This window comes from Pimephales promelas, chromosome 22 (genome assembly GCF_988280905.1).
Source record: "Pimephales promelas chromosome 22, fPimPro1.hap1.1, whole genome shotgun sequence".
Lineage (NCBI taxonomy): Eukaryota > Metazoa > Chordata > Actinopteri > Cypriniformes > Leuciscidae > Pimephales > Pimephales promelas.
Window position 1 is genome coordinate 23332863 of NC_142790.1, and position 22532 is coordinate 23355394.

At 36.7% G+C, this 22532-nt stretch overlaps 1 protein-coding gene across 3 annotated transcripts in view; it reads left to right on the plus strand.

Moving 5' to 3' along the window:
• Positions 1 to 22063, plus strand: part of arhgap29a (Rho GTPase activating protein 29a) — a 42141-nt gene extending 20078 nt beyond the window's left edge. The window contains exons 3-23 of one of the 3 annotated variants that reach the window (XM_039684618.2): positions 945 to 1088; positions 5532 to 5628; positions 6781 to 6853; positions 7223 to 7283; positions 8056 to 8202; positions 8809 to 8873; positions 8995 to 9105; positions 9200 to 9280; positions 10039 to 10209; positions 10893 to 11030; positions 12421 to 12611; positions 13787 to 13959; positions 15884 to 16012; positions 16728 to 16826; positions 17033 to 17196; positions 17382 to 17570; positions 17670 to 17807; positions 18289 to 18521; positions 19242 to 19557; positions 19829 to 19934; positions 20032 to 22063. In XM_039684618.2, coding sequence (XP_039540552.2) covers positions 945 to 1088; positions 5532 to 5628; positions 6781 to 6853; positions 7223 to 7283; positions 8056 to 8202; positions 8809 to 8873; positions 8995 to 9105; positions 9200 to 9280; positions 10039 to 10209; positions 10893 to 11030; positions 12421 to 12611; positions 13787 to 13959; positions 15884 to 16012; positions 16728 to 16826; positions 17033 to 17196; positions 17382 to 17570; positions 17670 to 17807; positions 18289 to 18521; positions 19242 to 19557; positions 19829 to 19934; positions 20032 to 20984 — 3779 coding nt within the window. In that variant the 3' untranslated portion in view covers positions 20985 to 22063. Of the gene's footprint in view, positions 1 to 944; positions 1089 to 4476; positions 4749 to 5531; positions 5629 to 6780; positions 6854 to 7222; positions 7284 to 8055; positions 8203 to 8808; positions 8874 to 8994; positions 9106 to 9199; positions 9281 to 10038; positions 10210 to 10892; positions 11031 to 12420; positions 12612 to 13786; positions 13960 to 15883; positions 16013 to 16727; positions 16827 to 17032; positions 17197 to 17381; positions 17571 to 17669; positions 17808 to 18288; positions 18522 to 19241; positions 19558 to 19828; positions 19935 to 20031 lie in introns of those variants that run through there. The other 2 variants (XM_039684619.2, XM_039684620.2) reach the window with 2 other exon arrangements.
• The last annotated feature ends 469 nt before the right edge of the window (positions 22064 to 22532 follow it).

Sequence of the window (22532 nt, forward strand, 5' to 3'; positions counted from 1 at the left end):
ATCCATTTTCAGGATATGAATTCTTGATATCAACAATTACGTTTTTTTGATATCAACAATTGAATTCTTGATATCAACAATTTAATTTCTGATATATCTGTAATTGTATTTTCACTAGTGAAATTTCTCCATAGGCTGCCATTCAAAATAAATTGTTATATCAAGAATTGATTTTTTACTAGTATACATATAATTTTTTTCCATATCAATAATTACATTGTTACTAATAAAAATGCGAATTCCTGATATCAATAATTAAATTGTCACTAAATGAAATGTCTATTCTTGATATCAACAATTCAGTGGGTACTAGTAAAAATGTTCATTTTTGATATCTGAAAATGTATTTCCGATATCAATATTATTTCAGATATCTAAAATGGCTTTCTTACTAGTAAAAATCACATTCATGATATCAGAAATTAACATTGTCACTAGTAAAAATTGAATCATTGATATCAAAAATGAACATTTTTAACTAGTAGCATTAGCAATTTAATTGTCAATATCAAGACATTTCAGCTAGTAACAATTGAATTCTTGATTTCAAAAATAAAGGTTTTTACTAGTAAGAATTGTATTTCTGATATGTGAAATTGGAATTTCAACTAATCAAAATAAGAAATCAATTCTTGATATCAACAATTGGTTTTGAATGGCTGCCTATGGTGGTGACATTTCACTAGTGAAAATACAATTGTTGATATGAAGAATTACATTTTTGATATCAAGAATTACATTATTGATATAAAAAATGTAATTCTTGATATCAACAATTGAATTGTTGCTTAAGCAACAACTTATCAATGCTCTAGCGACGACCCATAACACGCTAGCAACTCCCTCGCAGCCAATCATGTTTTTTCAGGGGTTTTTTCTTCAGAAAATTAAGAAGTGTGTGACTTTTTTTTCATGACTGTAATGCTTCTTTATATGTGTTTCAGATCACCAGAATTGTCTGCACCAGGTGGTTCATGAGCGTTTGGGAGAGCTGCTGCGTGTGTTGAAAGCTGTGATTTCCAAACACCACTCCTTGAATTCAGTTGAAATCCTCAGTGCAGCAGGAACCCTAATCGCAAAGGTCAAAGGTAAAGAGTTGTCTCACTCTCCTCCTTCGACTTTAATATTACACAGTGTAGAAGAATGAGGGAGAGACGCTCATTCATTGCTATCTGGTGCCTCAAACTCTCTCTCACGGGCCTCCCACTCTTGTTTTGCACTCTGTATCACTCTAAATTGTCTCATGTCACTAGTAACGATAAACCCGAAATTGCCAGAGATGATTTTCCAGCAGGATTACCAGTGCATACAAAGCTCTGTGAGATGCATGTGGAAATCAAATCCCTGAAAAGAGACATCTTTGTTTCTCAAGCTTCTCACAGGGCTGACATTGGAAAAGCAGAACAATGCATGTCTACAAGTGTGTTTGTGTGAGTGCACGTATGTGTGGGGGAAAACGCTTGCTTGGAGTACAATGTCCTTGTCAGAGTAGAGGAATCCCGTTTCACTTGGTTCCACGGTGAGAGATTAGCATCTCCATGCATGGCGATGCTTCACTTGGCTTGCGGACAAGAATCTCTGCATCTGCATAGCATCTAACAAAAATCTTGTGCTCTTAGAAACCACTTAGTTTGATATTTTGTTGTCTAAATCAATGATGTTTTAAGTGCGGCCTAAGTGTGCGTATAGTTTTTAGGACCACTGTGTGCATGTTCATTTCATAGACAAATATTAATTTAACCACATATGCTGATATGTGGCCTGTAGTGTCACTGATTTCAACATTTTCAGTGCTGAATTATCTGCTGGTTCTCACTTGTTAACACAAACAGAACCGGGATTAAATGGCAGGTCTTGGTTTATTATGTGGTCAGTTTACTTGCACTCTTCACTGTTATTGGGCACTGAAGCTAAAATGCCTAGCTCTGTTTTGACAGTTGATCTCATAGCGGGTCATGTGATGTTTTTGTATAAACACATCCCCAAACCTTTCAGTTTCCTCTTTTTTTAAACAGTTATGTTGCTATGCATACCTTTTCGTGTCCTCTTTCTGTGCAGCTGCCAGCTAAAAATCAAATTTATTGAACTTAAATCAGTTTTTTAGTCTTTAGTATGCGTAAATTTTCTAACATGAGTGCATTTTGTACATGTGCATAAATACTGAATGTGTTATTGACTGCAAGTTTAGATACTTATGAATGTATATGTATAATATGAATCATTTGAGGTAATATAAATATTAGAACATTAATTTCAATTTGATTAATTTAGATTTATTGTAATTGTAGCAAATTTGGTTAACTATTATTATATAATTACAATTCTATAAAAAATATTATATTATAAATAAATATTCTGCATTTACATTTTAGCTGTGAATATTGGATTTGGATTTCAATGTTTAACCAAATGTACAACAACATTTTGTATGAAAACCTTTAAATATTAATGATTTCACCCTTCGATTTTCTAGCATTTGTTAAAGGAGTAGTTCACTTTTAAAAAAACTTTTGCTAAAAAATTTACTCACCCCCATGTCATCCAAGATTTCCATGTCTTGCTTTCTTCAGTCGAAAAGAAATTAAGGTTTTTGATGAAAACATTCCAGGATTTTTCTCCATATAATGCACTTTAATGGGAACCAAACGGTTCAAGGTCCAAAAGACAGTTTCAGTGCAAACTGCAAACTGTTCAGAGGGCTTTAAACGATTCCAGACAATGAATAAAGGTCTTATCAAGCGAAACGATCGCTCATTTAAAAAAAAAAAATAACAAAGTTTAAGTTTTATAAGCTCAAATGCTTGCCTTGCTCTGTTCTGTGATGCACGTTCGTGACTTTCCTGTTCGAACTCGTTCATCAAAATGAACGAACCTTTTTTCGAGTCATTCGGTTCATTCAATGAACGAAATGTAGGAATTGACTCGGAAAAAGATTTGTTCATTTTGATGAACGAGTTTGAACGGAGAGTCACAAACGTGCATCACAGAACAGAGCAAGGCGAGCGTTTGAGCTTATAAAACTTAAAAACTTAAAGCCCTTTGAACAGTTTGCACCGAAACTGTCTTTTGGACCTTGAACCGTTTGGTTACCAGTAAAGTGCATTATATATGGAAAAAGCTCCTGGAATGTTTTCATCAAAAACCTTAATTTCTTTTCGACTAAAGAAAGAAAGACATGGACATCTTGGATGACATGGGGGAGAGTAAATTATCAGCAAAGGTTTTTTTTAAAAGTGAACTACTCTTTTAATAATGGTAAGTTTCAGCTTCCACCACTAGAGGGGTAAAATGCTTCTTATGTTGGCACCACTTTCCAATGTCTCTCTCTCTTTCTCAGATAAACACACACACACACACACACACACACTGAAACCTTTGTAATGTGACACTTGAATAATCAGTGTTCTAGCTCTGTGGCTCGGAGATTAGAATAAGAGAAAGTTGAATATCCGGATCGGGGAGCTCCAAGCATGATAAGAACTCCACTGTGGAGTTTGAACAGGGCTGAATCTCTCATGTTCAGCTCGGCACATGTGTCCGCTGCAGAAATGTGACACTGACCCTCAGGATGAGATAGGGACCAGCAGGAGTTTAGGCAAACCTTCACAGAGGCTCTAGGGAGGACTGCGGTCCAGATTGTTATGCGAACATCCCAATATAAACTCCCCAAAAGCCGAATATCCTGATGGGAAGATATGTGCTGATGTTGACGAACCTCGTGTGACGTGTCCTTGATGATTTGAGCGCTCAGCATACCGTCCTGTTCTGAGGAAATAAAAATAAGGCTTGTTTTCTTGAGAGAGAGCCACGAGGAGGTTTTTTACCTTCCTGCATTGCTGTTATGCAAGAACTCATGCAACGCTCTTGTACGTATTTGGTTTCAAAAGTAATTGAAGTTTCTCTGTGGTACGGCGTCTCTCATGGGCTGCCAACAAAAAGGGGGTGTGTTTGTTCCCATCATCCCTGTGGCTCTTTACCTCTCACCACCTACATCCCTCAGGGACGCTCCATACCCATTCATCCGATGGACTGGAGACCATTTGACTAAGTGCTGCTCTCCAAATTCCCAGAGCTTACGGAGACTAATCCATCAAATTCTTCTGCTCACCCAGTTAGGACTGCATTTTAACCACCTCTAATGTGAGGACGTGTCAGTGTCATCCTTATCTGAACAGATAAGTTTGGTATCTTCTGTGGGAAACGTCTAAACTGGGTCTCTGGGGGGCTCAATGTTTGGTCTCATCCATGTTTTATCAGTTCCTCCCTCTTGATTTAGAGGTGAAATTGATTAGCAAGCCTCACTGGTGCCTGATTTCCCAGAGAGAAGGGGGAAAAACGCGAAAAAACAATGCCATTTTTGCTTGATGATGTAACTTCCACATTTGGATTGTGTGTGGATGGTGAGGGCTGCCATTGTGTTCTTGCGAGCTTCAGGATGTCCTGTTGGGGAGGGGTATGTGGAGGGACGAGGGGACGTGAGGACCAGACAGAACTTCGTAAACGGCGGTAGAAGGAGCTTCTGATCCGCATCACGTTCGCTTCAGAATCTAAAAACCTTTTGGGAAGATCTCAAAAGGTCAAGAAGAGCAGCCTAGCCGTTGTGTCCATTCAGACCAGGAGTGTCTTCAAGCAAAGTTTGTTGGCGAAAGACCCTAAAAAGTGTCCTGGAAACTAATCGATCTTGACTTTTCATCTGTCTTTTCCCAGCGGTTTGGTGTGTGCTAACTGAATGGGAAGTGTAGTGGTCGGTAAGTGTTTGCTTTGATGAATTGTTTCGAGTCTTGAAGGCAGATTCTTGATTTGCTTTTTAGCCACGCTATGATTTTTGAGGGCTTTCAAGAGTTCTTAAAGCTTCTTGTTCTCAGTTGAGTGGCACCGGAAAGCTAAACTGAGACTGTAATAGTAACTAAACCAGTAGTGACCAGATAGGAAGGTATGCTAGGTATATACTGGTGAAATCTTTTGTAATGGAGTACCTGGACATCCACTGGCCTTCTTTCTCTTCACAACTCTTCTTTTGGAGGGTGTGTTGGGGTGGATTTGGGATCGTGGGGGGAGGGTGTTGATAGGAATGGCGTCAGTGGTTTTGGCAAGGTCTGCCACTTGTTTATTTTCACTGTGTGTATTATTGGAGCTGATTGTAGCTTATTTACACTGCTGTTTAGTTCCTCCCTGTCTTTACTAGTCCAGTGTTTAGACTCAGGAAACAAAGTTTTCTCTAGATTACAAACTGAGTCATAATGTTACTCCCAATCTTAAAGTAGAATTTGACTCAAGCATCATATATTTTTATGTACGATGTGACTGGAAAAGTTGATGGATGCAAAATCTGTTTAGCTAGTAATTAATAATTGTTTAAGTGTGTTTATATTATTATAGCAACACCTTTGATATATATGGCTATACATTATATATATGTATTTTTATTTATTCATTCACTCATTTGTTTCAGTATCCATGTAATAATCAAGATAAAGATTTTAATATTTTCATTTCAAACCCTTCTTTTCTCATCTTTTGTCATCAAACAGGTGTTAACTTCAAGGAAGTGAATGAAGACAATAAGCAGACGCTCTTTTCCGAGATCTACACTTCCATAGATACATTGGCCTTCACGTTTGGCAATGTGTAAGTGCAACACAGCTGCTTCATTATGTTACTGTACAATCATTGGTTTGTCATGAAACATTATCTGATTCGTCATATAAAAAACATCTGCACAGAGGATAGTGACCTCCCTGAGTCAGCAAGCTGAATGCGTGTCTGTTTAATAAGATAACACCGACACTATGTGGTTTAGGTGTTGCTTGTTATTTTTCACATCAGTGTGCACGATTGTGTGTGTGAGTCATTAGCTTTGTTCCTAAACCTAGTGAACTTTATCATAGACGAAAGCTGTTTCAAAGGGCAACTTGAGTATACTACCTTTTAAGATGCTTTGTTTTAGAAAAATTACAAGAACCATTGCATCGTTTGAATAAAAGGCAGTGGCTGCATCCAAACATGCATACTCCTAGTATTTATAAAACAGTAGGCGCAAAATACCCGACTGACTTCTTCTGGTGAGATTCTGAAGTGTGCATCCAATGGACAATTTATCCCATGAGGCCACTGGAGATGAATTGTGAATGGCAGCAAAGTGACATAACTGACACTGTTAGTAGTAACAACTTAGGAATGTGTAGTATTTACAGATTACTTTCATACTACGCATTCATGAGATATAGAACATACTTTTTTAACGGTTGTGGTGTAGTTACTTCAAAAGAATATGCAATTTCGAAATATTTGTGTGTGGTAAGTATTTTTATGCTTATAAGTGTATTGCAGTGTTAGCTTAGCAACATGCTAACAACAAACTATTGGAATTAAGTCAAGTCAAGTCTCTAAGTCAATTTTTTTTAGTTGCTGCGTATGTAGACCACTCCATATTGGTCACTTTTGAGGTTTCATGATAGTTACGATACTTTCCACACCGAATGTGTTTTTAGAATTCCACTGCACTGTTTTTCCATTGTTTTTCTATGTAAACATGTGTTAGAAGAATGTGTTTTTGCGTCTTTCAGCATGGCACTCAAGTTAAAAGTGGTTCAACGTTCCAAAGCAGTCACTTACAAGGTTGCATGAATGCCTTCTTGAGATGCAGCTAGGCTACCTATGGTGGTTATAGATAGCAAGCTGTCTCAATAGATTTTTGAAACAAAGCTGTGGTCCAGCTGTGCATGTGCGCATATGTGTGTTGTTTTAATGTTGAGTTTGTTTTTGTCTTGTCTTCCTCAGAGTGTCTGACTTCCTTATGGGAGATGTAGAGAATGGCTCAGCCTCGGGGCTTCCTCAGGCCCGCAGGAGCAGGGTGAGATTTCCCGCTTTCCACTCCTCATTATGCACTTTAAAGCAGTCCGAATAACAGGTGACTGTATGTCATGTCAAAGGCTGAAGGATCTGGCTGCTTTCTGTGCTTTAGATGTGGGGGTCAGAGAGTGCAATGCTCAGTAAAGGAAAATAGAAACAAGGTCTGTTTTGGAGAAGAGGGCCCTTCCTGTTTGGATCAACCCCCCCTGTGATATATCTCATGGAAAATGCCAGTGACACTTTGGCATTGTGATTTAACTGAGTACTCTCAGATAAACCAGATATAGAAGATAAAGCGTGTTTCCTTTTCTGTATTGGATTGTTTGTTCAATCTGCCGTCTTTTTTATTGTCCCCTTTGTCTTATTTCAGTCTTCTGAAAACCTGACGGTGGAGTCCGGAGAATGTGGACCGGAAAAAGATGACCCTCCAGGTGAGAGTCAATCCAAGATTTAATGCATATAAGTTACTTACTTAATAAATATTAGATTTAATATTTAAATATTAAATATTTAAATATTAAAAACCAACAATTTTCTCCTCATTACAAATTTATTTATTTATTCATTGATTTATTTCTTTAGAATTATTTATTTGATTTAAAGATTTGCCACTGAAACTTTTTATTTTATTTTATTTTATTTTTATTGTTTCTCTGCCTCTGTTACAACTTTCTTTTTCGACTGTTAGCAATCTTTCTTATTTTTCAACTCCTCCCACCTTTCATAAAGGTCACTTTTTATGATTCAAGTGATTTCTGATGGATAAAATTAGTTTTTTCTTCCCTTCAATATCCCATGTCAATTTGAATCATGTCACATTACAGAAATAAAACCACAATTGCAAAGGTTTGAATTTAGCAACACGGATCATACCCACGTAGACTCGCACATATCAAGCAGCTCCCTGTTCTCAGATCAGATTTCACTGATCATTCTCAGGCTCAGCATGTGTGAATAAACTCTCGGCTCACACATTCGCTGTCACTTTAAATCCTGGCAGGGCTGCTTAGTGACAATCCACTCTAATACAGCCCCAAGGTCAGTAAACACTTTCCTTCTGTCCAACACACACACACGTACGCAAACACCCTGCCCCTGGTGTAAAAACACCTATGTCTGGGGTGGGCTCTCTGGGATCCATGCGACAGCCCTTGCTGCTCACCCTCACGGATGTGTTTGGCTATGTGTCTGTCCCATTGGCAGGTCCCTCTCCTCCCGCGAGGGTGGAGGAGATGGATGGAGCTTTGCTCCGGAGTGACAGCGGGGTGGAGTCGGCCCTGCTCTATGCCAAAGCCTGGTCGAAATACACCAAGGAACTCCTGGCCTGGGTGGACAAACGTCTTAATATGGGTGAGTCCAGCATCTAGATATCTGTACAAGCATGTTTATCTGTCATTACTAGATGAGGGAGTTACTGTCATGTTTTGTCTTCACCTTTAGTGGTCAGTTGTGTGTTTTTCAGTGACTACTGAAAATGTGATAACAAATATATGTATAATTTAATATTTGAGTAGGGTATAAGCTACACGATCAAGCTAATCAGAAAGCTGTATGCTAAGTTAATATACAGGGCTTGCAAAACAAGAATGAGAAATATTTAATTTCCAGATTAGTATCTATACCATTATATGTTACACAGGCAATGGTCATGATAATGTGATTTAAATGACACACTTCCTTTTAAATGTTTAGAATCTGATTTTTTTTTTAATGTTTTTGAGAGGAGTTTCTTATACTCACCAAGGCTGCATTTATTTGTTTTTTATGTTAATATGTTTTTAAAAATCCTGTAATGGCAAAGCTGATCTTTCAGCTGCTATTAATTTAGTATTTAGTGAATAATTCTTATATGTGGATATGAATGTATGTGTGTGTAAATATATATATGGATGACTGTGTAATTGAACTGACAAACCAAGACTCTATATTAATCATACCCTTTGAATTTATTCCCAGACATTGAGTGTGCAAAGTGCTACGCCAAGATGGCTGAATCTGCAAAGGCGCTGGCGTCTCAACAGGTCAATATTTTTATGATATCCTCTTCATAAAAGTGCAATTCAAAAACGTTTTCCATTCTCAGACTATAAAAAAAATCAATGCTTTGTATCTGTTTGTTTAATCCTTTGTGGTTGATTCCAGGAGCACATGCCATTCCAGGATATTTACATATCTGCCTTCAAAAACGATATTGAATACAGCCATTTGATCATGCAAACCACAGCTGCGCTACAGTCCAACAAATTCATGCAGGTACAACTACTATTCTCTTTCTGATTTTGATCTTATGCTAAACTGATTAATTGAAAATGTACTCGTTTTTTTAAAAGTGTATGTCCTTTTTTAGCCTCTGCAAGCTCGAAAAAATGAGCTCGATAAGTTGAGAAAGGAGGTGAAGGAGCAATGGCAGAGAGAGCAGAAGAAAATGGTGGGTAGATTTGAATGCAAATCAATCAAAAGCAGTATTTGCGAAATGCGTTGCTCACTTATGAGGTCCCCTTCTGAAAACCCAGTTGGCTGTCAGCCTGTTTGTTGTTCAAATTCCTCTCTTGATCTAATAGAGGCTCTGTGTTAACTCTAATTACATCAGATTCAATTGCAGCGACTTCATTCTGTTGGTGCACAGGCATGTCTTTGTGTGAGGTATTTTGGTAAGCGACTGTTTAGCACCTAAGCATGACTTATTACTGCCGAAAAGAGAACAAAGAAAGTTTAAGGTAGTGCTTATGCACCGCTACACTCTGAAGTGCAGATTGTCCGTGCTCTTCTAGTGCCTCTGAATGGGCATCAAGTGTGTACTTCCTTTAACACGTATTTGTGTGATTTGATAATTATAGAAAATGTGTTGTGTTTTTGGGTATGCATATGTGCATATGCTCAATTTAGCTCAATGAGTTTGACTTTATTATGAGAAATGGCTCTTTAATGGTGTTTATTTGGTATTTTTTCCAAATGATTTTTGAAGGACCAGTATTTTTTTTTTTGCAATGTTTTATTATTATTAAAGCATTTTTTTTTTGTCTAAAAGCAATGATTTATTTGCTTATCATCACATTATGGAAGTAAAATGACTTAAACATTAAACAGGCTGTTTTTGTTACTGTACCTTTAAGATGTCTCCATTTAAACGACCTCTGTTATGATTGGCTAATCATATATGAATGTGTTTCTATTGTGTATTTACAGCATGAAGCAGACAGTGCGCTGAAGAAGGCCCGGCTCCTGCAGGCTCAGAGGCAGGAAGAGTACGAGAAAGCCCGCTGCTCAACCAGTCGAGTGGAGGAGGAACAGAACGGAACGGCTGGAGGAAAACAGCTGGAGAAGAGACGCAAACTGGAGGAGGAGGCTCTGCTGAAGGTCTGACACGGACGCAACACATAACCGTTGCTTTATCCATTTTGCAATACGTATATGTAAATCATAAAAAAACAAAAAATATTAAAAAAATTATTATTAATTTTAATGAGCACTCTGAAGACTTTTATTTTGTAGATGCACTTTACCTATACTTTTTATTCATTTATATACATTATGGAGGTTTGTTTTATTTTATTTTTACTTAATTAGTTGTATTTTTATATTTTCACCTTATGTTTTTGAGATCCTTGTTAAAGTGCCATTAAAACCAATTAATTTTTTCAAATTAAATTAAAAAAAATGTTCTTCATAATAAAATATTTTATAAATATTAGATATAATACAATACAATAAGATTGCACCTTTAAGTAGCTTCATTGTTGCAGCTATTTTTTGTTTGTTACTAGCTACTTTTCCAAAATACTAAGAAGTCACAACTATAGTTTACTACTATATTGTTTTCTACAATACTATACTAAATATATTTATTTAGTATGTATATTTACTTTAGGCTACTATAAACTGTAAATTATGAGTTTCTTGTGGTTTGGCAAAAGTAGTTTTCTCCAGCCTGCTGTAAATAATCAGTTGTTTTAGACACAAAGATGATTTTGGCCAGAAATGAGAGAAACAGGAAATATCCTGGTCTAAATATAATTGTGTTTGTATGTGTCCGTTTCTAGGCAGAGGAAGCCCAAGAACATTATAAGCATTGCATTACAGATGTTGGAGTGAAGAGAGTGGACCTGGCCAACACCAAGAGCGAGATTCTTACTCAGATACGAGAGCTTGTGTTTCAGTGCGACCTGACCCTGAAAGCAGTGAGTAATAATGTACACACACCATTAGATAAAATCTAACTTATTACTGGACATTCAGACAAAACAGGCACACCTGGGATCCTTGAGGGGGATTGTAATTGGTTGACTTCACTTCAACAAAGTGACCTCTGGCTACAGGTTAAATTTCACAATTTCTTAACCAGGAATGACTCAATGGTCAAGCGATAAATCTTTTAAATTGTTTTTTCTTTTGACAGTTGCTTGATTTTTTTTTTACTTTTTTCTTGTTATCTGTGTAGCCAGTGTATTGAGCCATGTTATTTATATACTATTATAATGTTTATTGTTTTTTGAATTGGCTTTTATTTTTTACAGTTTTTAATTTTAGGCTCAGTTGTTGTAATTTTATATATATATATATATATATATATATATAATCTTTAATTTCAGTTTTTATTTTAGGGATGTAGTCCTTTAACTTAAACTCATTATATTTCGGTTAGTTCAGTTTTTCATTTAATAATTATATTTTATTTTTAGCTTTGTTTTAGTTAGTGATATGTTATGTGCTTTTGACATTAGTTTTATATATATATATATATATATATATATATTTATACATACATATGGTAAATGGACTAATTGAAATCACTCTCTCTCTCTCTCTCTCTCTCTCTCTCTCTCTATATATATATATATATATATATATATATGTATATATATATATATATATATATGAAGAGTTCAGATGCAAAAGCCTCTAAGTGCCATTTGAAATTTTCTTCTAGAATGATCATTTTTATCAAGCTTGTATATTTAAGTTCAGTGATTTCACTTAAATGGCAATGATAATTACCTATTAATTGTTATTTAGGTGAAATTACTGAACTTAAATATACAAGTTTGACAAAAATCATCATTAAAGAAGAAAATTTCAAATGGCATTTAGAGGCTTTTGCATCTGAACTCTTCATATATATATATTTAGTTTAATTGAAATTTTTGTAGTTTAGTACTTCAACTTCAAAGTTGAAGTACTAATAAAAGTACTATTACTTCATTTAGTTGCTATGGCAACACTTCTACTTTTCATTTTTCTACTTTTTACTTTTAATTTCAAGTTTTTTTAAAATTTATTTTAAGTTTTAGCTTTTTAGTTTTAGTTAACGATAACACTGAATCTCATTGGTCTGAAATTCTTTTCCACTTAATTGCTTTTTTTAAAATTCAAAAATGTAAACATTTTAAAACAGATTAACGTTAAAGTTTGGATCATGAACATAAAAAAAAACCCTTATATTGTTCTACCTCTGACCAGTAACTTTTCTGCAACATATTGCAGTTGTTTGGCACAATTAGGACGGACTGTTTGTGTCAATGGCCTCAATTGTACTCATTTGATAGTAATTGTTTATTTTCTTATTTGCAGGTGACGGTGAACTGGTTTCAGATGCAGCAGGCACAGGTGGTGTCCCTGCCCGTGAACTTCCAGTCACTCTGCGAGAACGCTAAACTGTACGAGCCAGGTCTGTGTTACACTGAATTTGTGAAGAGTCTGCCTTCAGACAGGACCAGAGTGGAATCGTTCTCCTTTGACATCTCTGGGACACAGAACACAGGGTAGGTCTATTTCCCTATCCTAACATTCCCACCGAGATGAGTATCCAGGAAAATCTGTGTTTTGGAATCACTATTCCAAATAAGTTTTGCTTCTCAAAACTGGCAAAGGCCTGCATGTTTCTTTCCAGATCTTTGACTTTTAAGTCACTGAGTGATTTTAGAAAAGAGAGAGAAAATGAATTGTGTTGGTGAGAATGTCACACAATTGTGTGGTTGCCCTCAGGTCTTCCTGAGGAAATGGCTGTGGTCAGGGCAGAGAGGGATACAGGGAACGGGACAGGGAGTGAAGGGAGGAATGTTTCGTGTTTTTTCTATTTAACAGATCTCACGTTCGCATGCGCTCTTTCTGGCACATGACTCTTGGTTGTGTTGGGGACAATATTTCAGAGCAACCTCTTTTAAAAACACACCTCTCATTCCTGAAATGAAACTCAAAAGCAGTCTAGTCAAAACAACCATTTTCTAACACAAGGTCCTTTTTTATTCGTGGCTCGGTGTGTGATAGCTAAAGTCCTTTTGTTTTGAAGTGTTTAGAGGTTTTACTGAAATACCTGGGAGGTGGTGAAAACAGTATTTCATCAGTTGCTCTCTGTTAAATGTCAATAAAGAGCAACCCAGTAAGTACACATACGTTGAGGTGCATGTGGATATACGTAATTTGTGTACAAATGTAATATATGTATACATGCAAAATATATGTATCTTGCAAAAAACGTATCTGTTCTATCATCTTATCTAATGTTTTTGCTATGTATTAAAAATGAGCAAAATTTGTATCATATATGTAGTAGGCCTATTTTAATTTGTTTTGTACTCATTTGATAGTAATTGTTTATTTTCTTATTTGGATTATATATATATATATATATCTTTGTTTTGTGTATTGTCTATATATATATATATATATATATATATATAAATGACTTAAAAAATATATATATATATATGTATATATATATATATATACTGTATATATAAAATGACTAAAACATATATATATATATATATATATATAATTATATATATATATATATATATATATATTTAAATGGCCACAGTCATTATGGCCAAGTATGTTCTTTCTCATATCAGGTTTTTGTGGCATTAAAAACTGACTAATCTAGTCCAAACTATTTTTAACTGGCTTTCTGAAATACTTTTTTATGTTCATGCAGGTTGCCCCTCTCAAAGCGAGTGATGAATAGTGGTCATTCATCCCAAGTTCACTTGTCCCAGGTGTCTCTCGCACCTGGAGACTTCCTGAGTGCCGACGATGTGGAGAGTCACGTCCAAGCACGTACTGGAAAGATGACGGACGGACGCTCGCACAGCAGTTCAGATATTCAAGGTAGAACATTAAACACCTCTTTGCTTTTGAACAAGTTTTCCTTAAACATTTTAATGTCCGATTCAGTGAGGTCCAGTGAGGCTGCATCACTGCAGGGTTTTGGCTGACTTTCCTGGAATGCTAAAAGTGATTCGCTCCCTCAGGATGCGCCCTCGTTTATCTCTTTCATGAAAAGTTTGTTCTTTTCACTAATGGCACATGAAACCTCCGCTCGGAGTTACGCCTGTCAGACCTGCTTTTAGCAGAGATCAATTGGACACATTAGTGTTTTAAGACATGTCATTAAGGTTTTACGAGAGTGTGAACTACCATCAGTTGAAGACAGGGCAGAGGAAGTGGGCGGCCGATACACACACAGCAATGAACTGATCTTCTGTGATGTTCTTGACTCTTATTTCCAATTTCTTAAAACAACATTTCTTTTATTTTATACTATTTTTTATTAAGGTATTCAAATTGATTAAATTTGATATATTTCAGTTATAATGTCCATTTTGCATAAAGTACATGTGATGGTAATTTTCTCTATGCTAACCTTGTAAATTTTACCTGGTAACTTTAATTAAAGCTATTAATTAAAAGAACCGGCTCATAAGAGTCGTGTTTTGGGAATCAGGCTACATCGGTACATTAAATAGTTTCGATTCACTGTAAATAACTGGTTCATAAGAGTATTTTGTTTCAGGAATCAGGCTACACTGGTAGACTATATGGTTATGTGATTTACTAAAATGAACCGGTTCATAAGAGTCATTTGTTTCTGGAATTAGACTAAACTCTATTGTTATGATTCACTAAAAATCCAGTTCGTAAGAGTGATTTGTTTCAGTAATCGGGCTACACTGGTACACTGTATGGTTATATGATTCACTAAAATGAACCGGTTCATAAGAGTCATTTGTTTCTGGAATTGGACTAGACTAAACTCTATTGTTATGATTCACTAAAAAGAACCAGTTTGTAAGAGTGATTTGTTTCAGTAATCGGGCTACACTGGTAGTCTATATGGTTATATGATTCACTAAAATGAACCGGTTCATAAGAGTCATTTGTTTCTGGAATTGGACTAGACTAAACTCTATTGTTATGATTCACTAAAAAGAACCAGTTTGTAAGAGTGATTTGTTTCAGTAATCGGGCTACACTGGTAGTCTATATGGTTATATGATTCACTAAAATGAACCGGTTCATAAGAGTCATTTGTTTCTGGAATTGGACTAGACTAAACTCTATTGTTATGATTCACTAAAAAGAACCAGTTTGTAAGAGTGATTTGTTTCAGTAATCGGGCTACACTGGTAGTCTATATGGTTATATGATTCACTAAAATGAACCGGTTCATAAGAGTCATTTGTTTCTGGAATTGGACTAGACTAAACTCTATTGTTATGATTCACTAAAAAGAACCAGTTTGTAAGAGTGATTTGTTTCAGTAATCGGGCTACACTGGTAGTCTATGGTTATATGATTCACTAAAATGAACCGGTTAATAAGAGTCATTTGTTTCTGCAATTGGACTAGACTAAACTCTATTGTTATGATTCACTAAAAAGAACCAGTTTGTAAGAGTGATTTGTTTCAGTAATCAAGCTACACTGGTACACTGTCTGGTTATATGATTCACTAAAATGAACCGGTTCATAAGAGTCATTTGTTTCTGTAATTGGACTAGACTAAACTCTATTGTTATGATTCTCTAAAAATCCAGTTCGTAAGAGTGATTTGTTTCAGTAATCGGGCTACACTGGTACACTATATGGTTATGATTGACTAAAAAGTACTGGTTCATAAGAGTCATTTGTTCATTAGTCAGTCACTTATTTACCATGTTATATAGTCAAACACAAGGATAGACATGTACATCAAAATAGAACATGTGTACTATTCAGATCAAAGTTTCTGAATGTCATGTCGTGTTTGGTAGCTCTGAGGATCCAGGGTCCGTTCCGGGTCTGGAGGAGCAGCAGTCAGGGTGGAGGCATGTGCAGTGACTCTGAGAGCGCTGGAGGAAGCAGTGAATCTCGCTCTATGGACTCCCCTACGGCAAGCCCAGGTACAGCGACAGTCACGCTTATAAATCTCTCTTTGCTTGAGGCAAATAAATACACTTGATTGACAGGTGTTTTGTCATGAGTGTGTAGCATAGTGATGTGAACATAATGAACAGACCAGTCATGCTCTGTGTTGCAAAATTACCCAGAATGCCATGTGGCGCTTACAGTGCATGTACTTTTCAAAACGTTTGGGGTCCGTAACATTTTGTTTTATTGAGCAATGATGCATTAAATAGATCAAAAGTGACAGGAAAGACATTTATTATTACGCTGTTTCTATTTTAAATAAATGCTGTGTCTTTAACTTTCTATTCATCAAAGAATCCTGATAAAAGTATCATGGTTTCCACTATTTAAGCAGTATGTTTTAAACATTGATGATAATAAGGAATGTTTCTTAAGCACCAAATTAGCATATTAGAGTGATTTCTGAAGGATCATATGACACTGAATACTGGAGTAATGATGATGAAAATTCAGCTTTGCCATCACAGGAATAAATTATACTTTAAAATATATTAAAATAGAAATAATATTTGACAATTTTTACTGTATTTTTGATCAAATAAATGCATCCTTGGTGAGCATACGTAAAAAAGATTTAAGAATAATACCACCCCTAAACTTTTGAATAGTAGTGCATCATCTGTATATGATTTTGTATTGATTGTAAGCATAAACATGTAGTGTTGAAACCACTGTGCCATTTTCCAGGTGATTTTAAGAGAAGGCTTCCCAGGACCCCATCCACAGGCACCATGTCTTCAGCAGATGATCTGGATGAGAGAGAACCACCATCTCCTTCAGATAATGGTGAACTTTTGTACATTGAACAACACTTCCAAACATGCTGTTTGACATTGCGCAAATATTTTTTTCTTTATACTGTAACAGACGGACAATGTTCAGAATGTAGTCCAAGCATGTTAAGAGTGTGCTATAATTATTGTTGGAAACATTTTTCAAAATCTTTTGAATGAACAGAGCAAAAACAAAGACTGTGAACATTTGTCTCTTAGGTTTGAGTGAAATGGTTACAGAGGCAGCCAGCTCTCCTGGACCTTTTCGCAACACACAGATGTCTAAAGCGGCACAGACGCACAAGCTGAGGAAGCTCCGTGCTCCATCCAAGTGCCGGGAGTGTGAAAGTCTTGTGGTATTTCACGGTGCTGAATGCGAGGAGGTGAGTTTTAAATGAACACACTCATTGAGCTGATTGCATACAAGTCATTTTTGTAAAATGTAAAATGTAAAATTCAAAATTGAATGTTTTTGTGTTGCAAATGGAATTTCATGACTTAATAACTTTTGAATCTGCACCATAGGAATTTAATTATGTAATAATCTTCATTCTTGTGTTATTTTCAGTGTTCTCTCGCTTGTCATAAGAAGTGTTTGGAGACTCTAGCCATCCAGTGTGGGCATAAGAAGCTACAGGGAAAACTTCATCTCTTTGCTATCGACTTTGCTCAGGCAGCCAAGAACAGTCATGATGGAATCCCCTTCATCATCAAAAAATGCTCGTCGGAGATCGAAAACAGGGCTCTGAATATCAAGGTGTGTACTTCCTCTCTATGCCTTATGTATTTCCAGGAGGATATGAAATGTAAATGCTGAGGGAGACTGAAAGGGGATGTTTTGTTGTATTTTTTAAAGGGAATTTATCGCGTTAACGGTGCCAAATCACGGGTGGAGAAGCTTTGTCAGGCATTTGAAAATGGCAAAGACCTGGTTGAGCTTTCGGATCTCTACCCTCACGATATCAGCAATGTCCTCAAACTCTACCTACGCCAGGTATATGTCAAAATTTTATTTTTTAAATGCAACTTAAAGGAGTAGTTCACTTTAAAAAAAAAACTTTTCCTGATAATTTACTCACCCTCATGTCATCCAAGAGGCCTTGAACCGTTTGGTTCCCAATGAAGTCCATTATATGGAGAAAATCCTTAATTTATTTTGAATCATATAACCATAAATTATCAGCAAAAGTTTTTTTTAAAAAGTTAACTACTTCTTTAATACATTTAAAAATGCATTACATGTTTTTGTGACTTTTTTTCCCTTATTTATTATTATCAATGATTAAGCAAAATTATTTAAGAAACATTTGCCCTGCAAAAAGCATTTTCTGCCCTATTTCAGTATTTTAAATGTAATGAAATTTATTTAATTTTATTTAATTTAATAAAATTGTATTTATTTACCCATTCCTAAAATAAAATAAAAATATATGTATAAATTTGTGTAATAAAAATGATCATTTTATACCCCTCAGCTCCCAGAGCCCCTCATTCTTTTCCGATACTATAACGACTTCATCGGATTGGCCAAAGAGAGTCAGAGTATCATTGTTGATGAAGTAGAGGCGTCAAGAGGAAGTCCCGCATCCGACAACCGGCAGATCAGCGTAGAGCTCAACCGAGTCCTCTTCAAGATTAAAGACCTGCTGCGTCAGCTTCCTCCAGCCCACTACAAAACCCTACAGTTCCTTGTTCAACACTTACACAGGTGTTTTAATGAGTATATGTTTTAAAGGGATAGTTCACTTTGAAATTAACTTTTGGTATGTTTTAGCTTACCTCAAGGGCATCCAAGATGTAGGTGTCTTTGTTTCCACAGTATTTTCAATTTGGATATTTTTAGTTCAAACTGTTCTTGTCTATCAGTCATATAATGCAGGTCTATGGTCACCACCTCAAAGAGCATGCACAGAGAAGTCCAAATTAAACATGATTTAATGACTCGTAAATGTAAGTATTGATGGCCTAAGACACGAAACGAGTGGTTTGTGTGAGAAAACGAACAGTATTTATATCGTTTTTTATCTCTTGTAAGAGGTAACAGCCACGTCACGTGACTGTGGTTACAAGTGGTAAAAACAATATAAATACTGTTAGTTTTCTCACACAAACTGCTCGTTTCGTGTCTTAGGCCATCAATGTGAACTTACATTTACGAGTCATTAAATCAAGTTTAATTTGGACTTCTCTGTGCATGTGCTTTGAGGTGGACCCCCTAAACCTCCATTATATGACTGATAGACAACACCGGTTTGACCTAAAAATACCAAAATTGAAAATACTGTGGAAACAAAGACACCTACATCTTGGATGCCCTTGAGGTAAGCTAAAACATATCAAAAATTGATTTCAAAGTGAACTATCCCTTTAATTAGAATATAGAAGAAAACTGCATCACAGTTTGTAATCACATTTTTCTTTCTAATAGGGTGTCAGAAAGGGCAGATGAGAACAAGATGACTGCCAGTAATCTGGGCATCATCTTTGGGCCGACCCTGATCAAGCCCCGACAGGCCGATGCCGAGGTCTCTCTGTCCTCTCTGGTAGATTACCCCTACCAGGCCCTGATCGTGGAGCTTTTGATCCGCCATTACGAGATGATCTTCGATACTCCTCTGAGTCCTCTTCCTCCTTCCTCCCCTGTAGCCGAGAGCTCTCCGCTCCCCATCAAATCACGTCTCACCTCACAGGAAAAGCATCAACAGCTTAGCCGACATTCAAAGTCCATGGTGGATATTAAGGAGGTGAGGCGGTTTGTTGACGTTTTTGTTGTTGATTATAATAATGAGTAAAAATTTTTTTTATTTCAATATAATCAAAATCAAAAACCAACTTCTGGCCCAAACTAGTCACTACCTGGTCAAGATGGTAGTTTATTTGGTTTGAACTGTTTTGACCAGTAATAGTTGGGGTTTTTGTGTTGGGTCCACCAATCAGAGAATAGATCGAACCAAACCTTATTCAACCTAAACAGTATCTTCTTTAATTTTTCCATCTTTGTTTCATTTGTCAAAGCAGCAACAGTCAAAGGCTAAGGCATATAAAAGGCATTCCTCTGTAATACCTTCTACTCACTTGATGGATGAGGTGAAGATAAGTTCTGACAAAGACTTTTCTGCAGGTCAGTATTGTTTTACATTGCTAAAAAAAAACATAAAGTGACGTATTGTCATACGACGAAAGCTTCTACTTCTCTCTCTCTTCGTCTTTGCATGCAGTTGGTGATACAGTGGACATCAACAGGCACCTCTCATCAAGCGTTCCTGAAATGAGGAACTCGCCCGGCCTCAGCCGCCGCAACCACGTCTCCAGAGTTCAGCTTCGGCCACCGAGACCCAAGCTGGCCTCTCGACCGATCAGCATGCCGGCCGAGCGGCTCCTCAACCTCGCCAAGGTGGACGAATGTAACGTGAAGAACTCCGTAGAGCAGGGGGACAACCACGCTCGTGATCCCGTCATCGAGGAGGTGTCCGAAGAGGAGAAGCCCAAGTCCAAGTCCAGAGCGGGAAACCATTACAGGAAATCTTACATCGATACTCAAACCCTACGGCGGACATGGGACAAGCAGTATAAGCATCACGACATCACTCCAAAGACCTTTGTGATGACAACCACGTATCCTTCTGATTCCGGGACCAATGATGCCGACGTTCACTCTTCTTCCCTCACGTCATCGTCTTTTTCCGAACAAACCAAAACCGTCAGCACTGCTCTTGCAAACAGACCCTACACCATTGCCGTGAGGCCTGGACGGACTTTACGTAGGGAAGGGAACGTTAGCGAGTACTGCCCCGTTCCCACAGCCTTCAGGCCTCCTAGAACTCTGCAACCTCCTCCTGGAACGTTCTACAAACCTCCAGGTAGCAAAACCAAAACATTAACGGAGGTCGAGCTTAAGTCTAGTAGAGCGACCGCAAACAGCACCGAGGAAGAAGAGGAGGATGACGATGACGAGGAGGAAGGGTTTGGGGTGGAAGTCTCGGTTGATGAACCTGAGACAGATTTGGATCCAGAACCATCACCAGTGCTGGATGCCCTCCCACTTTTGCTTCCTCAGTCTCCCGGCTCAGGCCTGGAGGAACTCGGACAAAACGAGACCAAACCCGTGTACCAGAGACTCAGATCACACCGTATGCAGGATCTCGAACACAGGGAGGCACATTTTGTTTGAGATCTAGACAGAACTGTTGACAACCGGGACGAGGTCACCGTCTTTTTACGATTTTGTCTCGGACCTGTGAATTTTAGCAACGGCCCCGTTTTGTGTATGTGGAAAGGTTTTCCATAACTGTGAAGAGATGCAAGGACATGGTATATATCTATATATTAATATATTGTGCATCTGCTGTTTGTAATAATCAAACAAACCACTTGGACAAGAATTTACACAGTATGCACTTAACGTTTTTTTTTAAACTTTATCGCATCACTTATGCACAAAGTCAAAACAACCCGTTTTTGCATTATAACACCAGAGCGTCACTGTCATCGTGCAATTTCATTTACACTGTATATAGATTTTTTTGTTGTTAAAAAATATATAAATATATATATATATATTCTGTATATTTCTGTATTTTTATGTTTTACACCAAAACCAAAATGACCAAGCTGTTACAGTTGAGTATCGTCACTTTATTATAATCATAAAATGCACTTATTAGACTTTGGAACCACACATTTCACGCTACTGAACTACATGCAGTGTTAATTTTGTTTTTCAAGAACAACAGACGGATGTAATCTGACCTGTCTGAGAGATGTAGGTTAAAGTGTGCAAAGGTATTTTCTTTTTTGTCTTGTTTTGTGCTGATATTAATTATTGTTTATGTCTATTCATAGAGAGCTTTCAGAAATGCAATTTGGCCCACATTCTATTAAGTGTACAAAACAAATTGTAACAGTTTGCCCAAAGTTTCCTTTTTCTTATTTTTTTTTTAATGGTCATATCAACAACAACTTAAATGTCAGTATACCCAAAACAAGCAAGTCAAGCCAAAACAAGTGCCTTCATTTATGAGAGTCCACTGACTGGTTGTCCAACACAAATTAGCTGGTCTAAACTACATTTACCAGTTTAACACTCAATCAGTGGCTTTTATAAATGGCACCCATGTATCTGATGTGATTATACTGTATAAACTGATTCCTTTAACAGCATTTTCAAGATGTCTTACCTTCCCTCAAGTGTAAAAACAGGTACATGTGAGAATACACACTTGTAACTTATTAAAACCACAGCTGATGTCATATTTGAGTTCATGTTTTTACTTTAAATTGTTCTGATGTACCTCTCAGAATGTGTTATCCTCATTATGTGTGCATAGAAATATGTTTTTCAAGCCCCATCCATAAATGCAATCAAATTTATATATAATAATTTAAGAAGAAAGAAAGGTTATGGTGGAATGACTATTGTAACATAAGGAATTGTTTAAAAATTATCATCACTTATTATTGGTTGTTTTAACCTCATTTAATATGATGGTGGTGCATCTTGATATAAATAGCTATGTTAGGCATAATAAAAAATTGTTTGCTAATTTTAATTATGTACAGCTAAGTTTTACTGAGGCAACATTGAAACATTTTGTGACTGCATTAATTTGCAGGAGGGAAGTTTCCGCCATTGTGTGCACCATTGGGGCATGTTGTCACGAAAGATTGATGTTTGTTTACTGAACTTTTTTCCTGTGCAGTGACGATGAAAATGTCCAAT